General features: G+C 42.0%; 1 protein-coding gene across 2 annotated transcripts; it reads left to right on the forward strand.

The window, feature by feature from the left end:
* The first annotated feature begins 83 nt into the window (after positions 1-83).
* Positions 84-17915, forward strand: LOC142907638 (receptor-type tyrosine-protein phosphatase beta-like). 2 transcript variants are annotated; one of them, XM_076057210.1, is made up of 12 exons: positions 84-1192; positions 2321-2587; positions 4567-4827; positions 5068-5325; positions 5567-7157; positions 8035-8184; positions 8863-9070; positions 9491-9612; positions 11440-11536; positions 12674-12712; positions 14209-14337; positions 15608-17915. In XM_076057210.1, the coding sequence occupies exons 5-12, from the start codon at positions 7049-7051 to the stop codon at positions 15726-15728; spliced, it is 975 nt and encodes a 324-aa protein (XP_075913325.1). In that variant the 5' UTR covers positions 84-1192; positions 2321-2587; positions 4567-4827; positions 5068-5325; positions 5567-7048; the 3' UTR covers positions 15729-17915. The 2 variants fall into 2 exon arrangements, with proteins under 2 accessions (XP_075913325.1, XP_075913326.1); XM_076057211.1 differs by lacking the exons at positions 84-1192; positions 2321-2587 and having other exon boundaries at positions 2778-4827.
* The last annotated feature ends 495 nt before the right edge of the window (positions 17916-18410 follow it).

Genomic DNA, 18410 nt, shown 5'->3' on the forward strand with positions numbered 1-18410 from the left:
TGTCTCCCCACATGCACTGTCTCCTCTCCACGTACTGTCTCCACACAGGCACTGTCTCTACACATGTAATGTTAGGAGAATCAACAGGAAACGTGAATTTAGTAATACTGTAGTGAGTCAAACTCAGTCACAGATGTTGTCTTGGGAGAAACACTATTTATTACATCAACTCAACACAACATGAAGTAACCTACATTCAGGTGTTGAACGCCCATCTAACCATGCTACGGCAGAACTAGACACGGTATCGCTACCCTTGTCCGGACGTCGAGCTGGGTCCCGGACCGCGTGGCTAAAGGCTTCTTCAACCTGACGTGGATCTTCTCTCACCAACAGTCAAGAACCCCGAGCCCCATATGGGGCCCCCATTATATCGGCCTGGGCTTGGACTGGCTCCGCTTCTCGCCCCGCCCACCTTCTCGATCTCTCTGGTCCTTTCCCAAAGGCTCCCAAGAGCTCTTCTGTACCACGTGACCACCCAGCAGCCCCAGTCCACTGTTGGCCCCCTCCAATATCATCCAGTCACGTGTCGACAGGTCAACCAGCATATCATGCCCCAACGTAACCCTGGCTGGCTGACACTCTCTCTCGCTCCCTCACCGGAAGCCCACACCGTACACTGTACATGGTGCCTCTGCGCTAACCATCGCTCACCCAAGCACGCTAGGGCTGGTACTACGCCCAGTAACCGGACTGCACATGTCAACATATCCGCCGTGGCATCGCAGGCCTGACACCACACAGTGACATTCACAGTCACTACAATACCATTCATTTTAAAATCATTAGATCATGAAAGTATGGTAACCACATACGTATTATTTAGTAATGTTTTCTATTGGTATTTGTATCAATCATTTGATTAGTTTGTTCGTGAAATAAGCGAAAGACTTTCTTGAAAAAATGTCTCCCATGCTTTTTGCAGTTCCAGTGTCAAGTGATATAATTGTAACCATCACTAGCAAGACGACCACGACCATGGCAGTCTCATGGACGAATTCTGTGCCAGAATTATCCTACTATAGCGGCTACTTGACAGAGATTGCGAGTGGATACTTGGTTACATCAATTAGAACTCGCTCAACCATGGCAACATTTACTGGACTGGTTCCTGGAAGGAACTACTCCGTGTCTGTGGAGGCTACGGATGGGTTATCATCATCTTGGTCAGATGTGGTCATGGACAGAACTCGTAAGTACCAATGTGGTCAACTGTTCAGACAATATTAATAACGATATTAATCTGTGTTACTATATTACTATATGTAGGTGCATTGTGTATCACACACATTGTATGACTTAAATTGGTATTTAAAGCGTTACACCTTGTGATGCTGCTGGTGTTTCTGCAATTAAAATAGACACATGCACGATTCACAGGTTGGTCACATTCACGTGACCAACGTCGCCAACCGATTTAGCATCATTGGCTACATATGGTGAGAAACATTTTCAACACACATGCTGCAGTGATGAGCTCGAGTCTCCTCACCCGACATCCGTTAATAGCGACAAAAGTCCCGAGTCTCTTCACGGATAAAACGGACCTCCTCAGTATAAAGCCCAGCACCTCGTTTGAAACAACCCTGTGGGGCCTGAAACTTAACGGTGTTTCAAAATGTTCGTACGTATTACTGTAAACCCTTGACATTATGGCTGGCTAGGCCGAGCAAACTGCAGGGATCATGGGCCTTCTTCATGGAAACTCAGTCACGGTTATCTTTTAGCCCTCGCGTGATCAGAACATTTAGCCACAAACATGGGTAAAGAGTGAGAGTTTGGAGTCAGACGATGCCACTCCAGTGGAGCTTGTTGTGGGGTTTGCATGCACTGAGGTCGGGGGGAGAAGGCGGGCCCTTGGGGTATGGCCCTCCTTCCCCCATCCAGGACAGCTTTGGAGGACAAGTCCACTTGTCATGTGGAGGTTTCCCCTACTTTCGTCACGGACCCGTTATTCTCCCCTCACATTCTAATAATAACTGATGCTCCCTCCCGTAGTCCGTACGTACGTAGGTCAATGAGCCCAATCTCCTCCCCATCTATGGATCCAGCAGTATTGAGGGCCTCAGTCCACATAATTTTTGGAACCCCCTCTCCCCTTGTTGGGGTGTATGCTAAATACTGGGTTCTTATTTTGCTGCAACAAAAAACACGTACCTTTCTCATCAATACATAGTTGGACCAACAAAAAGAGGACATATACAAAATATATGGTGATCGTTGTATCTAATGTGTTACATGCCACTTTAGTGGCTTAAGTTAATGACGTACGCAGTCTTTGCAGTTCGTCTGTCCTAACCATGTTTATTTGACATTGCAGTTCCTCCACAAGTCAATGTTACCGTCATCGTCAACAGTCCTACAGCCATGACAGTCTCATGGGTGGCTCCGACTTCAGACGTTGACTATTACATGGTCTACTTAAATGAAACCTACAATGCAACGGCAGTGAAGAGCTTCATTTTGCCTTCCACCGTTACAACACAAGCATTTACTGCTCTGGTCCCTGGTAGAAGTTATAACGCTTCTGTAACAGTATATAGTGGCATTAACTCCCAACCGTCAGTCATTGTCACGAAGATAACCTGTAAGTATATGCATTGTTTATATTCAGATACTTATTTGGGAGAGCACCACAGAAGAAACGCATTTTCACAAGCAAAAGCAATCACTACAAATATAATCTAGGCATTTTATTAGAAGACATTTGTAAACAATCACAACTAAGAATATGAATCACAATGTCGTTTTTAAAAAAATGTATTTGTTTTGATCCACGTTAAGAATAATTTAATCTAAATTTGAATACAAATATACATTAAATTATAATACATAGCATTGCTCTACAAAGTATTGCATACTTTATTGAAAAATATAAAATACATTTCGACTTCTTCTTGGTTAACACAACTGTATTTATCAATGCCAACTGTGTCTGTCCTGAAACTTCCAATATCTAACTAAGAATAATAGTTAAATGAAATACCATAATGTAGAAATGCATAAACAATTTGAAATACAATCGTACGAGATCCAATGCTGCTCTGGTTTTTGTTCCACCTTCACTTGGGATTTTATTTTCCTCAAGGGTTTTTCTGGAATCTTTTTGTGACTCTTGTATTTCATCATCCATATCTTCAGATAGTTTTTTTTTATGGTGGCAGTGTTTGACCTTTTCCCTTGCTGTATTTGTCTTTCTGTTCTGTCTCAATGAAAGACAGCAGGTTTTGAACACAGGCTTCAAAAGCTTCTTCTTGGTCTTCAACTTCATCGAGTACTATTTCTGCCATACGAATTATAGCCCATTCTTGGTTCTTTCTACGTGACTTTACCGAAAGAACCAAGAAAATGAATCCCTGCAGTCACGAAAGCTTTAAATCGAGAAATAAAGCCTGTCTGCTATTATCTTCACCAGTCTCATAATCATGGAAACACTTCAAACATCTACATGTTTCCTTGAGCTGGGCTCTCTGCAGCTGATTCAAGGCAGCATTGACCTTATCCTGCAGCTGTTCCAGTGCCATGATGTGAAGACCGTTCAGATCCTTGCACGACTGTCTTTACATATGGTGCCCATACAATTGCTTGGTCCATCTCGTTGGAAGAGTTGATCCCTGTCAGTGGCCTCTGGGAAACTATCCTGCCAGGCTCGGCAAAATATGTTGTACACTCGAAATGAAGGACGTGGGAAGGTGTTCCAAATCGAGGGCAATCACATTCATTGTGATAATCTGTAAAATGCAACAGCACGTGTGTTACACAGAAGTTTCCAACCTAGTCGCTATGAACCATGTGACCGGTGTACAGTTTCAGGTTACTCAATAACAGTTTCCCTTAAATCCATTTCACTGCTGATAAATTATATTTTTCTTTAATCATAAACTTTAAACTTCACTATTCGAATATTACTTTAATTCGAATATTACCTTAATGTCTATATTTACCATCCACTTATACTGATATCTTACACCCATTATCTTCACTGTATATGTACTGTATACGTACTGTACTTGTCACCATTGTACAACTTACTATTGTAAATGTGTTATATTCTTGATAGCATTGCAATTAGTCATACTATGGGTGCATGGGCATGGTTATAGAATAAACAGTATTAGGGTTAAATAATCACCAGTGTTAACTACAGTACATCATCCTTTACAGTGTACAGTCCTAAACCCCCTCATTTTGAATATATCACAATCTACCAATTCAAAGCCAAGCTTAAAGACTTGAACATTTCTATAACCATCAAAACAAACATTTGGGTTCCTTACCTGTAGAATGCAACAGCACGTGGTGTTACACACAGAAATTCTCAACCATGTCACCATTAAGCATACGACTGGTGTCCAGGTCAGGTTACTCAATAACCCTGCCAGCCACCTACAGGCCCGACTCAATATCACATGCTGATGTACACTGCATTATGTACTGCACAGCACATCAGGACCTTCACAAAACCACACTTTACTCCATTGCTGCACGAGGAAATAATTAAAGTGTTCCATTCCTATTGTCCCACATATGCCATTAAAATGTATTGCTTGCATGTGTCCATTTCAGTGTCAAGTTACATCGTTTTAACCATCATGAGGAAGACTACCACGACCATGACAGTCTCAGGAACGACGTATCTCCCAGCCTCGTTCTCCTACTGGGCCTATTTGAGAGAGACTGCGAGTGGAAACTTGGTTACAACATTCCAGATTTACTCAAACGTGACAACATTTACTGACTTGGTTCCTGGAAGGAACTACTCTGTGTCTGTGCAGGCTTCCGATGGGTCTGTCTCATATTGGTCAGATGTGGTAATGGACAGAACTTGTAAGTTCCGTTGTGGTCAACTGTTCAGACTATATTAATATAGAAAGTAACGCGTATGCTACTATATATCACAAGTACATTACATATATTACACGTTATATTACTTTAGTATTCAAGACGTTTCACCACCACATGATGCTGCCATTGTTTGCAATTGGTCTTTCTCATTATTCGCTTTAACCATTGTAAACTAGCTTAAACATGCCATTAAAATGTATTGCTTGCATGTGGCCATTTCAGTGTCAAGTTACATCGTATTAACCATCACGAGGAAGACTACCACGACCATGACAGTCTCAAGAACGACTTATCTCCCAGACTCGTTCTCCTACTGGGCCTATTTGAGAGAGACTGCGAGTGGAAACTTGGTTACAACTTTGCAAATCTACTCAAATGTGACATTTACTGACTTGGTTCCTGGAAGGAACTACTCTGTGTCGGTGCAGGCTCTTGATGGGTCTGTGTCATATTGGTCAGATGTGGTAATGGACAGAACTTGTAAGTACCGTTGTGGTCAACTGTTCAGACTATATTAATATAGATAGTAATCTGTGTATGCTACCATATATCACAAGTGCATTGCGTATATTACACATTGTATTACTTTAGTATACAAACGTTTCACCACCACATGATGCTGCCATTGTTTGCAATTGTTCTTTCTCATTATTCGCTTTAACCATTGTAAAATAACTAAAACATGCCATTAAAATGTCTTGCTTGCATGTGGCTATTTCAGTGTCAAGTTACATCGTTTTAACCATCACTAGCAAAACTACCACGACCATGACAGTCTCAGGAACGACTTATCTCCCAGATTCGTTGTCCTACTGGGCCTACTTGAGAGAGACTGCGAGTGGAAACTTGGTTACAACATTCCAGATTTACTCAAACGTAACAAGATTTACTGGCTTGGTTCCTGGAAGGAACTACTCTGTGTCTGTGCAGGCTTCCGATGGGTCTCTCTCATACTGGTCAGATGTGGTCATGGACAGAACTTATAAGTACCTATAAAATCTGTTGATCGGACTATTTCAATTTAGACAGTATTGTGTGTATGCTACTATATCTCACAAGTACATTGTGTATAATATACATGGAATTACTTAATTTGGTATTAAAACGTTTCACCACCATGTAATGCTGCCATTTCCCCTGCATTTAAAATATACATACACGATTCACGTTGGTCATGTTGACAGGCCACTATTTTCTTTTGGCATAAGTAGGCCAAAAACACGTAGAAGGATGTGATTTGAGCTGATTTCTAGTAGGCAGACGTAATCCTTGATCCTGGTAATAATTTGATATTTATTTACACTGCTAAAGCGCCTTGCACCTGGAGGTCAGAAGGCGCTGCACAAAAACACACACACGCGTGCAGGATCAACCCAATAAAATCCAACCTCAAACTAAAAAGATTCAAGAAATAGAAAATTGCCTTTAAAAATAAGTGCCTCTTAAGGCACGAGTTTAATACAGCTATGGAGCCAGCATAGTGAACGTCCAGGGGATGTGAACTCCACAGTGTAGGGGCCACACGACAAGGTAAAGCCCACTGAGTTATGTAGCTCTTTGTACAAGCGGCCTGGCGATCATAAATGATAGTAAAAACGAAGTGACTTATCATGTGAAGTTTTTAGCAGCCAAATACTCTAAACGCGTGACTTTTAAATCTGGAGGGAAAACCCAGAATACCCAGAGAAGAAGTGGACTGGTAAGCACGCGCACCGAGGAGAATCGGGCCCAATGTTGGCACGCCTGCATTGCCAGTGGAGTCGACAATTTTAGGCACCAACCGTGTCTCACATGCACGCACATGCTCAAAACCGAGCCCCTGCAATGTGTTAGTTTTTTGTGCCTCTGTGTTTTGAATTAAATGGGTTTGATTAATGGTCATTGGTAATATTATCAATGAGTTACATCTTCACCAATCCTGCCTCTCCTCCCCCCCAACTACCCAATTCACCAACTTTTTCCCCCAGATCCAGCATCTGTCAGAGACTTTTCTTGCTTCACGTATTCCTCGGAGAATATATCCTGCAGTTGGTCTCTCCCCGACGGTGTATGGAACTTGCTGTACCTGCAAGTGATCAACGGCAGTGATCTTTTGCAGGCCATACGCATCTTCAATGACGGTTTCACAGTCATAATCATATATCCTTCGTATGAAACAATTACGGAGCCTCAGGGAAATGGAAGAACAAATTTAACATTTGCTATGCTTGGACGTCTGAAGCCGAATACTGAATACTTAGTCAATATCACCACCTACTCAGGAGATCTGCCCAGTCAAACTCTACAAGGAAAAGCACAGACCGACATAAGCGGTGAGTTCATCCATTTTTATTGGCACATAAGTGGTTGTGATTTTTGAGCTTTGTACCAAATGTGTGAGCAAATCAATCATAAATGTGTGCAATGCATTTTGGGGACAATCGGGTGGTCTGGTCCGGTAGCAGGGGGTCCATGTCCAAGCACCCATCCACCCACACTAACGTGTATCAGTCATTTTAATTTCTTAATCGTTTCCTAACTTTCTGACATGCCAGTAACAATCGTTTTGTGCGTGGTATTTTTAAAAAGAGTTCAAAGTTGTCATCGTACACACCAAACAACTTAAGTTCAGTTCTGGGCCTCGCCTTACTCAACTGTACCTCAAATGACCACCTGGTTAAGTGTTTAAACATCAGAATTTGTATTTTTCCTGCACCTCCGATTTAGCATGATTGGCTACGTACGGTGCAAAAGAAGTTCACCTAACGTACAGCACTGTAGAGGGGAAAAAGTGGCTGGTTCCGGGAGTGGCCTTATCAACTCCCTTGTGAGCAGTACCATCCTTTAAATGGTTGCTCATTAAGAGCACTTGCCCTGACGACTGGCTGTTCAAAAACGGCTACGATGGATTTTTGTTTAAGCCTCACTTGTTAGGTTGGAGCAGTGGACTCCGTATTGGTGGTGCTGGGTTATGAATAGAGCGATCCCCCCCCCTCCCCCCATGCATTTTCTGGCTATGGTAAATATCAGTATCTGAACTGTTGCTAGCTCCTCCAGCCCCTGCTTCGCTATCCCACACTGACCAGCATGGAAAAGTATGATCAAGCAATGTCCATGCCTTCGTGCAGTAGTGGATTAACAAATGGCTCTAAATTACGACAGTCTATGTACTTGTGCTCATTTCCAAAACTGCCATGCTCATGTGGGTAGCTCCTCCTCCCGTTCCGGAGACGGTGAACATCACGATGGTGCAGAACCAGGTGACACCGAGCAGCCTAACCATCTCCTTCAGCTGCAGCTGGTTCCAGAACACAAACGGCGACCTCAAGTACTACACGGTCATCGTCAAGCAGTCCGCGGGTAACGCAATGGACATGCCATGAATACGGCTCGGTCACGTCATTCTTGCACGATTAAAATGATTGATACATTCGAGTGCTTGCTAAGTATACGAGAAGTATCTTCCATAATTATTATTTTTTTTATCCAGGCCTTGGTAGCTATGCATGCCTGTAATCCACAACAGTGGAGGCGAGGGTTGGTGAATCACTCCATGTGGTGAAACGCCCTACCCATTAACGTCGTGGTCCCGTACCGTCGCTGGCCAGCAGAATGCATCTGTATGAAATGGTCTTGCCCAGCGTATGTTTTCTCTGGCTACTCTGGTTTCCTCCTGGATGTAAACACTCATTTATTGACAGATTAAACCTAAATAATCAGAGGACTGTAGAGCTAACCTGGGGTGGTGGAGGGAGGGATTATGTTTCTGAATTTGATGCCAGCTGACTTCCTGGCTACTGCTGCATTTCCATATTATCTGTGGTCCTCCTTGCACCTCTATGAGTCATTCTCCATCTTCGAGTTGAAACTGTTAGTCATGAAAACGTAGTATATACACATTGTGAATCTAAAGTGCAAATTTTCACTTGCAATTGAGTATATGATTGAGGATTCATTTTGGAAACTTTGCGTACAACTTTTTAAGAATGTAAAAAAGGAATCTACTAATACATTGATTCACTCTGTCCCATTACACAGGTACTAGCAGCGAGAGTCCAGAAAAGAGGTGGCCTCTGAGCACGTACTCGGAATATGCGAGTGGCATCACAAACGTGTACCAGGTGGACGATCGTGTCTACCCCTACGAGTGCTCCAACCCCAATTCTGTCGCCAGTGTCCAAATTGGTACCGGCAGAACGAGTGGCAGCTTCTCCGATGGCCCCTTGAAGCAAAACACTGCCTACAGGTAGGTCCCCCGCCCGCGTGAGTTTTTCTGTGAGCTTATTTCAACAAATTAAAACCTCGCTTAAATGTTTACGCGATGTTCCCATGAGGATGGTGACATCATGTGGTCGCAAGAGCAGGAGCCTTGACCAGACCTATATAGAACGCATTTGTAATTTTAAGTTTTCCTCAGTCTGACAGCTGCCGATGAGAGAATCTGCAACGCTGCTCTGCTGCTAAAAATGCACCTAGTGTGGCACAAGTGCCATGTTGTAAAGTTGCAATGACAAGAGCTATAACAGGCATATGCGCTAGGTATGAACCCTTATATCACTTCTTGCATACAACGCCGATGGATACATATTTCCACACTCATCAGTTGCCTAAACTCCTGCCCCCATTCTCGTGTTGTTCTTCCACCTTGCCCATTGTCACCATTCAGGATCAGTTTCCGCGTCTACACGTACCTCCCAAACGCACGCTCCGTCCACACTGGAGGGGTAGCCATCTACACGGACACACGCTTCTCTCTACCACTCATGACATTAGTGGGTGGCATCGGAAGTAAGTTTTCCCAATTACTTCCATTTAGCATAAGAGCATATCCAATCATCTCGTCACATGTGTATGTATGTTGAACTTATTTTCCACCCTACATAGCCAATTGTGCTCATTGGAGGTGCGGGGAAAGGACAACAAACTAAACAGAAAAATTAGTTCCATAGAAATTAGTTTTGAATTTTGATGATTTTAAAGTGCATAGGTTCAGTGACTTTCTAATATCAGAAGAAAAATCATTCCAGATGGCCACACAAGCGCATCTGAAAGTGCCGCATGATGCGCTGGTCATCATTGTCCGATGGATAGCCAAAGGTCCCTGCTACTGTGAGAATGACCGGAGTTTGCGTGATGGTTTATGCTTCATGATGAGATCAGTAAGGTATCACTGTTAATTTGTGGCAAGTGCTTTGTATGAAATCTAGACGTGAAGTCAATGGTGCTAGGGAAACTCAGTTTAGACCATCTTACATCTTCACTACAAACCAGTCACAATTGTATAGTCTCCAGCAAACCAAATGCCATTGGATAAAGCTTAATATGCTCGTGGCTAAAGGCTTGCTAACGCTGTCTTGACCACGTTTCACCACACGTGGGAGATGCGTGGCCACGTTTCACCACACTGGTTAATGCACGTTGGTGAACGGGGGTAGAGGACAGGACCGGTTCAGACATCAGTCACCCCTGACATGAACTGTAATCGGGAATTCAACTCTGATAACCAGGTTCATTGAGCACTGCACTCATCAGGACGCACAACAAAAGTGCGTGTAAAATATTGACCATTTACAATGTGCATTGTTATATGAAAATATTTCATCGAAACTCTGTTATTTATTGCTTGGGCCAACACGGTCCCAGTTCCAGAAAGGCTGTTGCCAGTGTTCCGAAGCATAAAAAAATGAGAAAATTGAGGAGTGGGCATGGATGCCGAACAATGAGGGGTAAGCAGCAGGGTCAGTGTCTGAGAGAGCAGAGCGCCACTTACTGTGTGGGCCACGAAAATGGTTATGTGAGGTCATATACAAGTGGGTGCTGACAGAGGTAGAGGATGAAGCAGAAATTAATTAGAAAGGATGACTGCTTAATGAGCAGGGGTAAATTTGTTCAAGTGAAGGGGCTGGGGCGAGAGAAGAGAGTAGGTGGGTGAGTCAGGACCAGGTAAAGTAGGTCGGTGAGTCAGGACCAGGTAGAGTAGGTGGGTGAGTCCGGACCAGGTAGAGTAGGTGGGTGAGTCAGGACCAGGTAGAGTAGGTGGGTGAGTCAGGGCCAGGTAGAGTAGGTGGGTTAGTCAGGGGCAGGTAGAGTAAGTGGGTGAGTCAGGACCAGGTAGAGTAGGTGGGTGAATCAGGACCAGGTTGAGTAGGTGGTTGAGTCAGGAGCAGGGTTCGGGTTTATGCCGACGAGTGGGTTACCCGAGGTGGTGGCACTGCACGCTGGAGGATCAGGAATAATAATAGTACTTTCGCGACCAATATTGTTCACAAAGGGGTTTTTTTCTAGTTAGATCACGTAAATATGAATGTCGTTAAACCCACCACCACCCAACACAGCCAATTAGGAAGGTTCGACGAATCTGGCCATCGCGAAACGTTGTACTCGAATTGTAAATGTTGTGGATTTTTTCTTCAACACACAACTGCTTACTGCTGAACTAGGAACTGATTGGCACGTTTTGTTGACGTGACAAAGCTTACTAATTGGTTGTATCGGGTTTAACGACATTAATATTTACGCAATCTTACCCACATTTTTTTTATATATATCTCGAGTCTATTCGGTCTCGACACAGCCCTCTGATGCCGCCCGTCTCCCCTTCCCATTCCCTATCAGGCTCGGGAAGCATCATTGGCCCTGTGGTGGGAGGTGTGCTTGGAGCGTTGGTGATCATTGCTGGAGGGGTCTTACTCTACGTACGCCGGGAGCGACTGTACGTTCTGAGCGCACACACACACATAGCACAGCCGCCAACTTCACATTCACTGCGATATCAACTTTGGTCACAGGTGTATATGAACAACCCGTCGTGAATTCACTTATGGATGAAGACCTGTCCACAACGCACGGGTTGTGGGGTTATTTGCCAATCCTTCGAGACCCTGATCAGTGTATCTTAACTCACGCAGCCTCATTGTAAAAAGCCAACTCTGCTTTCCTAAATGAAGTGATTCATTAAGTTTTGGTGATGATGTGTCTTTCCCCACAGTGCTATTTTGATAGTGCTATCGTTGTTTCGTCATGAGGCGAAATAACGATGGCAGAGTAGTGCATCACCCCGTGTTAGACAACGGTCTGCGAGAAACAGATATCACACTACGTCAAATATTCCTTAAAGTTATGTCTGAGTCAGTCACATTCCGGTCATCCTTGCAGCAGCAGCGGCTTTTGGCTGCTCATCGAACAAATACGGTCACTGCATCGCGTGCTTTCGGATGCACTTCTGCGCCCGTCTCGAACGCTCTTCCATCCGGTATTAGGAATCCACTGAAGCTTGGCACTTTTAAATGATCTCGATTGACAAACTAATTTCTTAAAATTATTTTTGTGTTTAGTTTCGTGTCCTTCCCCTGCACCTCCGATATTCACCACATGGCATTCAAACCTATTGTTTTAAAAAATTTTGTGATACTGCATTGGCAGTAATTCATAAGCATAGATAACAAAAACTAAACGCATTTGTTAATGTCACTGCTTTAACAGGAAATACACTAGATGACGTTTTGGATAATGGTCCTTCTTTATCTATGTGTTTTAAAGAAACGCTATTGCCAGAAATATAATCTAGTATATATTCACTTTCAGGAAAGTTTATGACTGAGTTTGTAATTGTCAGAGCTGGAATTTCTAAAAAGTGCAGAAGCAAATTCATGTTGTCCGGTTTTTGTGCAGTCATTGGTTACTTGGTTGAGCCCAGTTTTAAATACAGGCATCTGCCCAGATTAAACGCTAGGAACTCAGTTCGTTCCTAGACCTATCACTGCTTCTGTCTGTCCATTCATCTGTGTGTCTGTCCACCTAGTAGTCTCCCTATTGGTTAAATGTTCCCAACATGTCCCTCTTTTAACAGGAAATGTTTCAAGAGACCCGATTCCATACAGCAAACTAGGTAAGTATTAATTATTCATATCTGTTTGTCTCATCGACTCATCTAGCTCCCCTTCACCAGTCCCCCTCAGGTCTCAGATCTGGAGATGCAAATATTCTCTGCATTCCAAGGACGAGGCTTTGGTTGACTTGTGACCACGCGTTTTCCCCTGTAGCCCTCAGACTATGGAACTCTCTTCCACAAGATATCAGGACCTGTGGACATTTTTAAAGCATATATTAAAACATATTCATATTTATTTACGTAAATATGATCATAAAACATATTCATGTTTTTATAGCACCATGGCAGCGAGATGTTAACTAACTTGCCTGGTATACAGTAGGTCGTGGTTTCGATCCAGGCCCTGACGCCTGTATATTTGGAGTTGACATGTTCTGCCCATGGTGGCATGGATTTTTCTCCAGGCCCTCTGGTTTCCCCCCCCCTCCTCAATTTGGAAACATGCGTTTACACTTGAATATTTGGCTGCTATACATCCCCCACTGATACGTTACTTTGTTGAGTTATCATTCGTGGCCAGGTCACTTCTGAAAAATAGCTACATTGCTCAGTGGGCCTTACCTTGTAAAATAAAAAGTGTATACGCTTCCATTTATTCAATTATATTGTACACATTAATTTATAAAAGGGATTGAAGCATTTTTTTCAAGAGTTAATGAGAGTTTGCTTCTGTGTCTTGTATAGCATTTGAGATTATCGACATATATTACAATAACCAGTGTCTTACAGTACAAAACTAATTCTGTTTGATTCGTGGGCATATACAATACACTGAATATATCAGTGTAGTAATGAAATAGTGGTGGTGAAGTTATATTTTGTTTGCTTTTAGAACTATTTCTAGCATTAGCAGTGGCATTATTCACGTGTTGGTGTCTTAGTAGCTGCATGCACTGGTTGTCTCTTCGACGAATCGTATGTGCTCACCACTGAGAATCTCCCGCTTTTGTATGTATGTACACATACTTAACCTGTTTCATACCGTACGTATTCAACGGTGCTCATCGGAGGTGCTGGGGGAGCACAAACTAAACACAAAACGCAGTTATAAAGAAATTAGTTTACAATCTAGTTTTTAAAAAGTGCATGGCTCCAGTGGTATCCTCATGAAATGGCAATTATTAAACATCAATTTTGGAAACACTACAATGGGCTGAAACAAGTAAATTATGTAAATCACAGTTGGAGGCCAGGAGCTTCCATTGATGCGAACTGTCTATTTGTAGACACGTCTCGACAGAGAAGAACACGATTAAAGTATTTATTTCTGAAGTTAATAATTAAGTAATTATATTGCTAATCGGAAAAGTACAAACATTAAAACTCAACGGGCATGGAGTGATAAGCGAAGTGGTTCGTGCGGTTGCGTTTTGAGGCGGGCAACATCAGTTGTAGCTACATTTCCTATAAAAGTACTTTTTGCACATTGCCTGCATGTTGGAATTAAAAAAAATTGCTCAGCAATATATTGTAATGTCATTTCATTTTTATAGCACAAGAAAATGGGATGATCTCCCGGCTATACCAAGTGGCATGAAAAATGATGTTTGTGATGCAAGTCATAAGGCCTACAATGAATACGTGAATTGTGACGACTGCATTTATGAAGATCTGGATAATGGGTACGTGGAAAAGTCACAATTACATACAATTGACACATAATTTGCTCTTACTGTAGGTAATACAATTTTACACGAGTGAAAATCATGCTTACCATGGGTGTAAGGGAAGTGTCTAGTTCATGCAATGAACAATTATATGGGTAACACTTTATTTTTGTTAGAAGCATTTGCACTGTACAATTAAAATTTTAAACAAAAATTACTTCAAGATCCAATCAAAATGTGACTTGATGTTACTCGTATCACATTCTCATCCAGGCTTAGTCGATTGAAAAATAAAAATCGAATTCAACTTAATATATTAGCAGGACTTTTATATTTGACTCTTCCAGAATGCAAAAAAAAAACACAAATGAAAAACATGACGTTACTTTTTAAGTTAACAGACCTTCAAAACGTCCATACATTGTAGAACTATTTTATAGGTTGAGCTTTTTATATGTCCTGATATAAGAGCCCAAAAGAGCATGAGTTTGAGGACCATTTATAAGATTTTAAGTTTTAAAAAGTTATTGTAATATTTTTAGTAGTATATATGGCGTTGGTTCGACTATATTTGTATCGGAATTCGATCGCAACCCAAGCGGTCTTGATCAGGCGGAGAGAAAAGAGGGGGCAAGCCTCCAAATGCAACTGCTTATCAGGGCTTTCAAAGTGAGCAAAGCTGTGCGGCCTAAACAGCATGGGTGGGGCAGCCAGCGCCAGTGTAGGAGCAAAGCACCACAAGTACAAGTAAAGCGAGTGCGTTAGACAATGGGGGGAGGGAGGGGGCAGAGACAGGGGGAGAGAGAGGGAGGAGAGAGAGGGGGTAGAGATATAGGTGGAGCTGAAGCTGAGGGCACAGTCCAAGTGTGTTAGACAATGAGGGGAGGGAGGGGGTAGAGATAGGGGAGAGAGAGGGGGTAGAGATATAGGTGGAGTTGAGGGCGAGGGCCCAGTCCAACTGTGTTAGACAATGGGGGGAGGGAGGGGGTAGAGACAGGGGTGGAGCTGAAGCCGAGGGCGCAGTCCAAGTGTGTTAGACAGGTGACTGCCTTGATAAAAATCACGGGCGCTTGTTAAAATAATTCGCATAAAAATAAAATGTCCCGATTGTTTAGATTTTGTATGCATGTTATTATTAATATATTGTTATTTTCAGCTTGCTATTTCGCTTAGAGTGATTGTATCTATACTTGTGAGTGGCGCTTTATAAACATAGAGATACATAGTTATTGTTACATGTGTGTTGGATCATCGTGCTCAAACTTTTCTTTTCATCTTATTCAAGTAAACCCCAAGAGGACCACCACTCAGGTACACCGTCGAAGACAGAAGATGATGCCAAGACCATGGCCAGTTCCGATCCCACCTACCTCGCCCCCGACAATATATACGTCAATGTGAAATAGCCAATAAAGTCACTCTCCACCTCCTGTTCGATATCAAAAAACGGCTCCTCTACTGAGTTTCAAAACATGAACCAGACCTTTCCTGTGCTGGGTTCACATCAAAGTAAATTTTACCTCGTACTGAAGGTTCATTCATTCGTACCAGGTACAAATTTATCAGGTGTGATATTGTTATAATGCCACCAGCGGGCAGACATTGCACTTTTTCGAGAACAAATATTTCTCTTGCAAAAACTGCTCTGCCTTTTTGCAGCTGAGCTTATAGATCTGTGATTGTATAGGGTATCTGTACTTGTCTAAGGTACCGATGTTAAGTGTAATGGTCTCAGTGGAAATCTATAGATGTCCTCTTCGAATGGTTGAAGTAGTTTAGCCAGATTGTGTCAGATGTAGTGGGTTGTACTGCTCTGATGATGCCTCCCTCCTTCGTATTCGTGAATTGGGCATTGAGATGTCATACCTTTTGTGGTCTACTCTGGGTAACCACATGGCACACTACCGGAGAGTTTTTATTTTCAAATGTGCTTTAAGTAACCGCATTTGCCATGGTTTGTGTGGATTCGATTTGGGGTTGTGCCCATAATTTTCGTGGACGATTAAAACCATGGATCGTCTGCATCGGGTCTTGATTCTAACACATTGGGCGATATAAATATATATGTATTACTTACCTACATAGTCTATACGGGGGTGAATATATAGAGCGTGTTAATCTGTTGCTATTCTTTGTTAAGATTATCGGTTTCATGTCAGACTTATTTGTGGCTACGTGGTGACGCCTGACTCATGGACACAGGATGTGAGGATCAGTAATAATTATAAAACTTGCCAGTAATCGATCATTTTTCACAATCACGAGAAATTATGAACCCAAATCCTCTACAAATTTTGCGTTCAAGTTAATACATTTCACCCATTGGATGTGTAATGGTACTCTTTTAACATCAATGGTGTGCCAAGGTGGGAAGATGTTAACTACCTTGCCTGGTATACAGGAGGTCATGGGTTCGATCCCGACCCTGACGCCTGCTGTATATTTAGAGCTTGCGTGTTGTCTCCGAGGTCATGTAGATTTTTCTCCGAGTCCTCCGATTTTGCCTTCCACATTTAGAATCGACATCACACATTTAGAGTATTTGGCTGCTATAAATGTCCAAATGATAAGCCATTACGTTGAGCTATCAATTGTGATAACCAGATCGCTTCTAAAAAAATGTTATATAGCTCAGTGGGCCTTGTCTGGTAAAATAAAAAAATAAAATAGTTTAGTTTAAGGATCACCATGTACTTTATTTGTATTTACCATGTAATCAATATGTATCCACAATATAATACAGCTGGATTAAAGTTAAACTGTAGGTTTAGTTCTATAAAATGTTCAAGTAAAGGGAAGTAAATTAAACACCTTGATCTTATACACGTGAATTTTTACCATTAAAATTGTGACTTAATGTCTACATTTTATACTTCTTTATGACAGGTATTTGTCTATAATCAGGAGTATCTGCTTTCATGTCTTCATAAACTTTATTGACACCCGCATCAATTTCCTTTTTTTCACAAAAAAAACACTTCCTCATGAGACATGCAAGGACGAATTCTAGAGCTCATTTTCTGTGAGTTTTAGCTGGTATCAAATTGTTGTTAATCAGAAAATTCACTCTAGGAGGCCGCTATAAACAGTGCATGATACGCAGTTTGATACCATCTTAGAAATCCAGGAAACCCTTTCCTCTACACATTTTTTTAATTAAAAAAATCTATCGCGCAAAGTATATTTAAACACTCGACAATGTTAATCACATTTACATTCGCAATACTTCCTGTTTAATGATTGGGTTTATGTAGGGTGACATGAGATGAAAGGAGGGAGTGTCGTATTACATAATCGGAAAATCTATACTACAGGAGCAAACCGATAAGGTATAAGGCTCTTTTTCACAGACGTCCAATAGTGGGCGGGTAAGAATGTTAAAACAAGCAATACAAAACCACGATAAGAGTGCAAAGTATTAGGAAAAAAAAACTGTAAACCAAACTACAGTTTTCCCATGTGCCTTTGAGTTTGCAGATCGCAGAATTTTTTAAAGCAGTCATCTGTTATTATTTTACGATTACCTCCATGGAATAATCAGTGCTCGTTATCCTTGAACTAATTTCAAATAAAGTGTATAACCTACCGCAAAACTATTGTAAGAAAATTGTGTTTTTTATATAGTCCATTTAGTGTAAAAAGCACTTGCTCATACAAAACACACCGATACATCAAACACGTGCACGTGTATACACGGTACAATATAAACGTGGTGAGTTGTGGACTATGATGAAGACTATAATTGGCTTTACAATTTCTGGCAGTAAGACGGGTGTCAAAATGTTCAAACACCAAATAGACACATGTTGCAAGGCATCAAGTCGTGCATTAACCACACATACTTGTGGCAAAACATACAAACATGCTCTAATAATAACATATGCTTTTTCTTTGAGACGGTGAGGGAAGCCAGGAGGGGGAGAGCAGTGACTGAGTCCCAGAGCGGCCAGGAGCACCTTGGAGACCTACCTGGAAAAAAAACTCTTGAACTTGGTAGAGCGCTACTGCTCACTTTTGACTGATAAAAAGACTATAAGGCTTTAGCTACACTCGATTGCTGCACTTCTTTTCAGCCACTTGAGCAGTGG

Source organism: Petromyzon marinus, chromosome 80 (assembly GCF_048934315.1).
Source record: "Petromyzon marinus isolate PM22_M1 ecotype Great Lakes invasive population chromosome 80, UKy_Petmar_22M1.pri1.0, whole genome shotgun sequence".
Taxonomy (NCBI): domain Eukaryota; kingdom Metazoa; phylum Chordata; class Hyperoartia; order Petromyzontiformes; family Petromyzontidae; genus Petromyzon; species Petromyzon marinus.

Excerpts from the sequence above, each read along its gene's own strand:
- LOC142907638 (XM_076057210.1), top strand. The coding sequence starts at position 7,049 with ATGCTTGGACGTCTGAAGCCGAATACTGAATACTTAGTCAATATCACC. Across the intron at positions 9,613-11,439 it reads ATTAGTGGGTGGCATCGGAA|GCTCGGGAAGCATCATTGGC; the intron begins GTAAGTTTTCCC and ends ATTCCCTATCAG. Across the intron at positions 12,713-14,208 it reads GATTCCATACAGCAAACTAG|CACAAGAAAATGGGATGATC; the intron begins GTAAGTATTAAT and ends TCATTTTTATAG.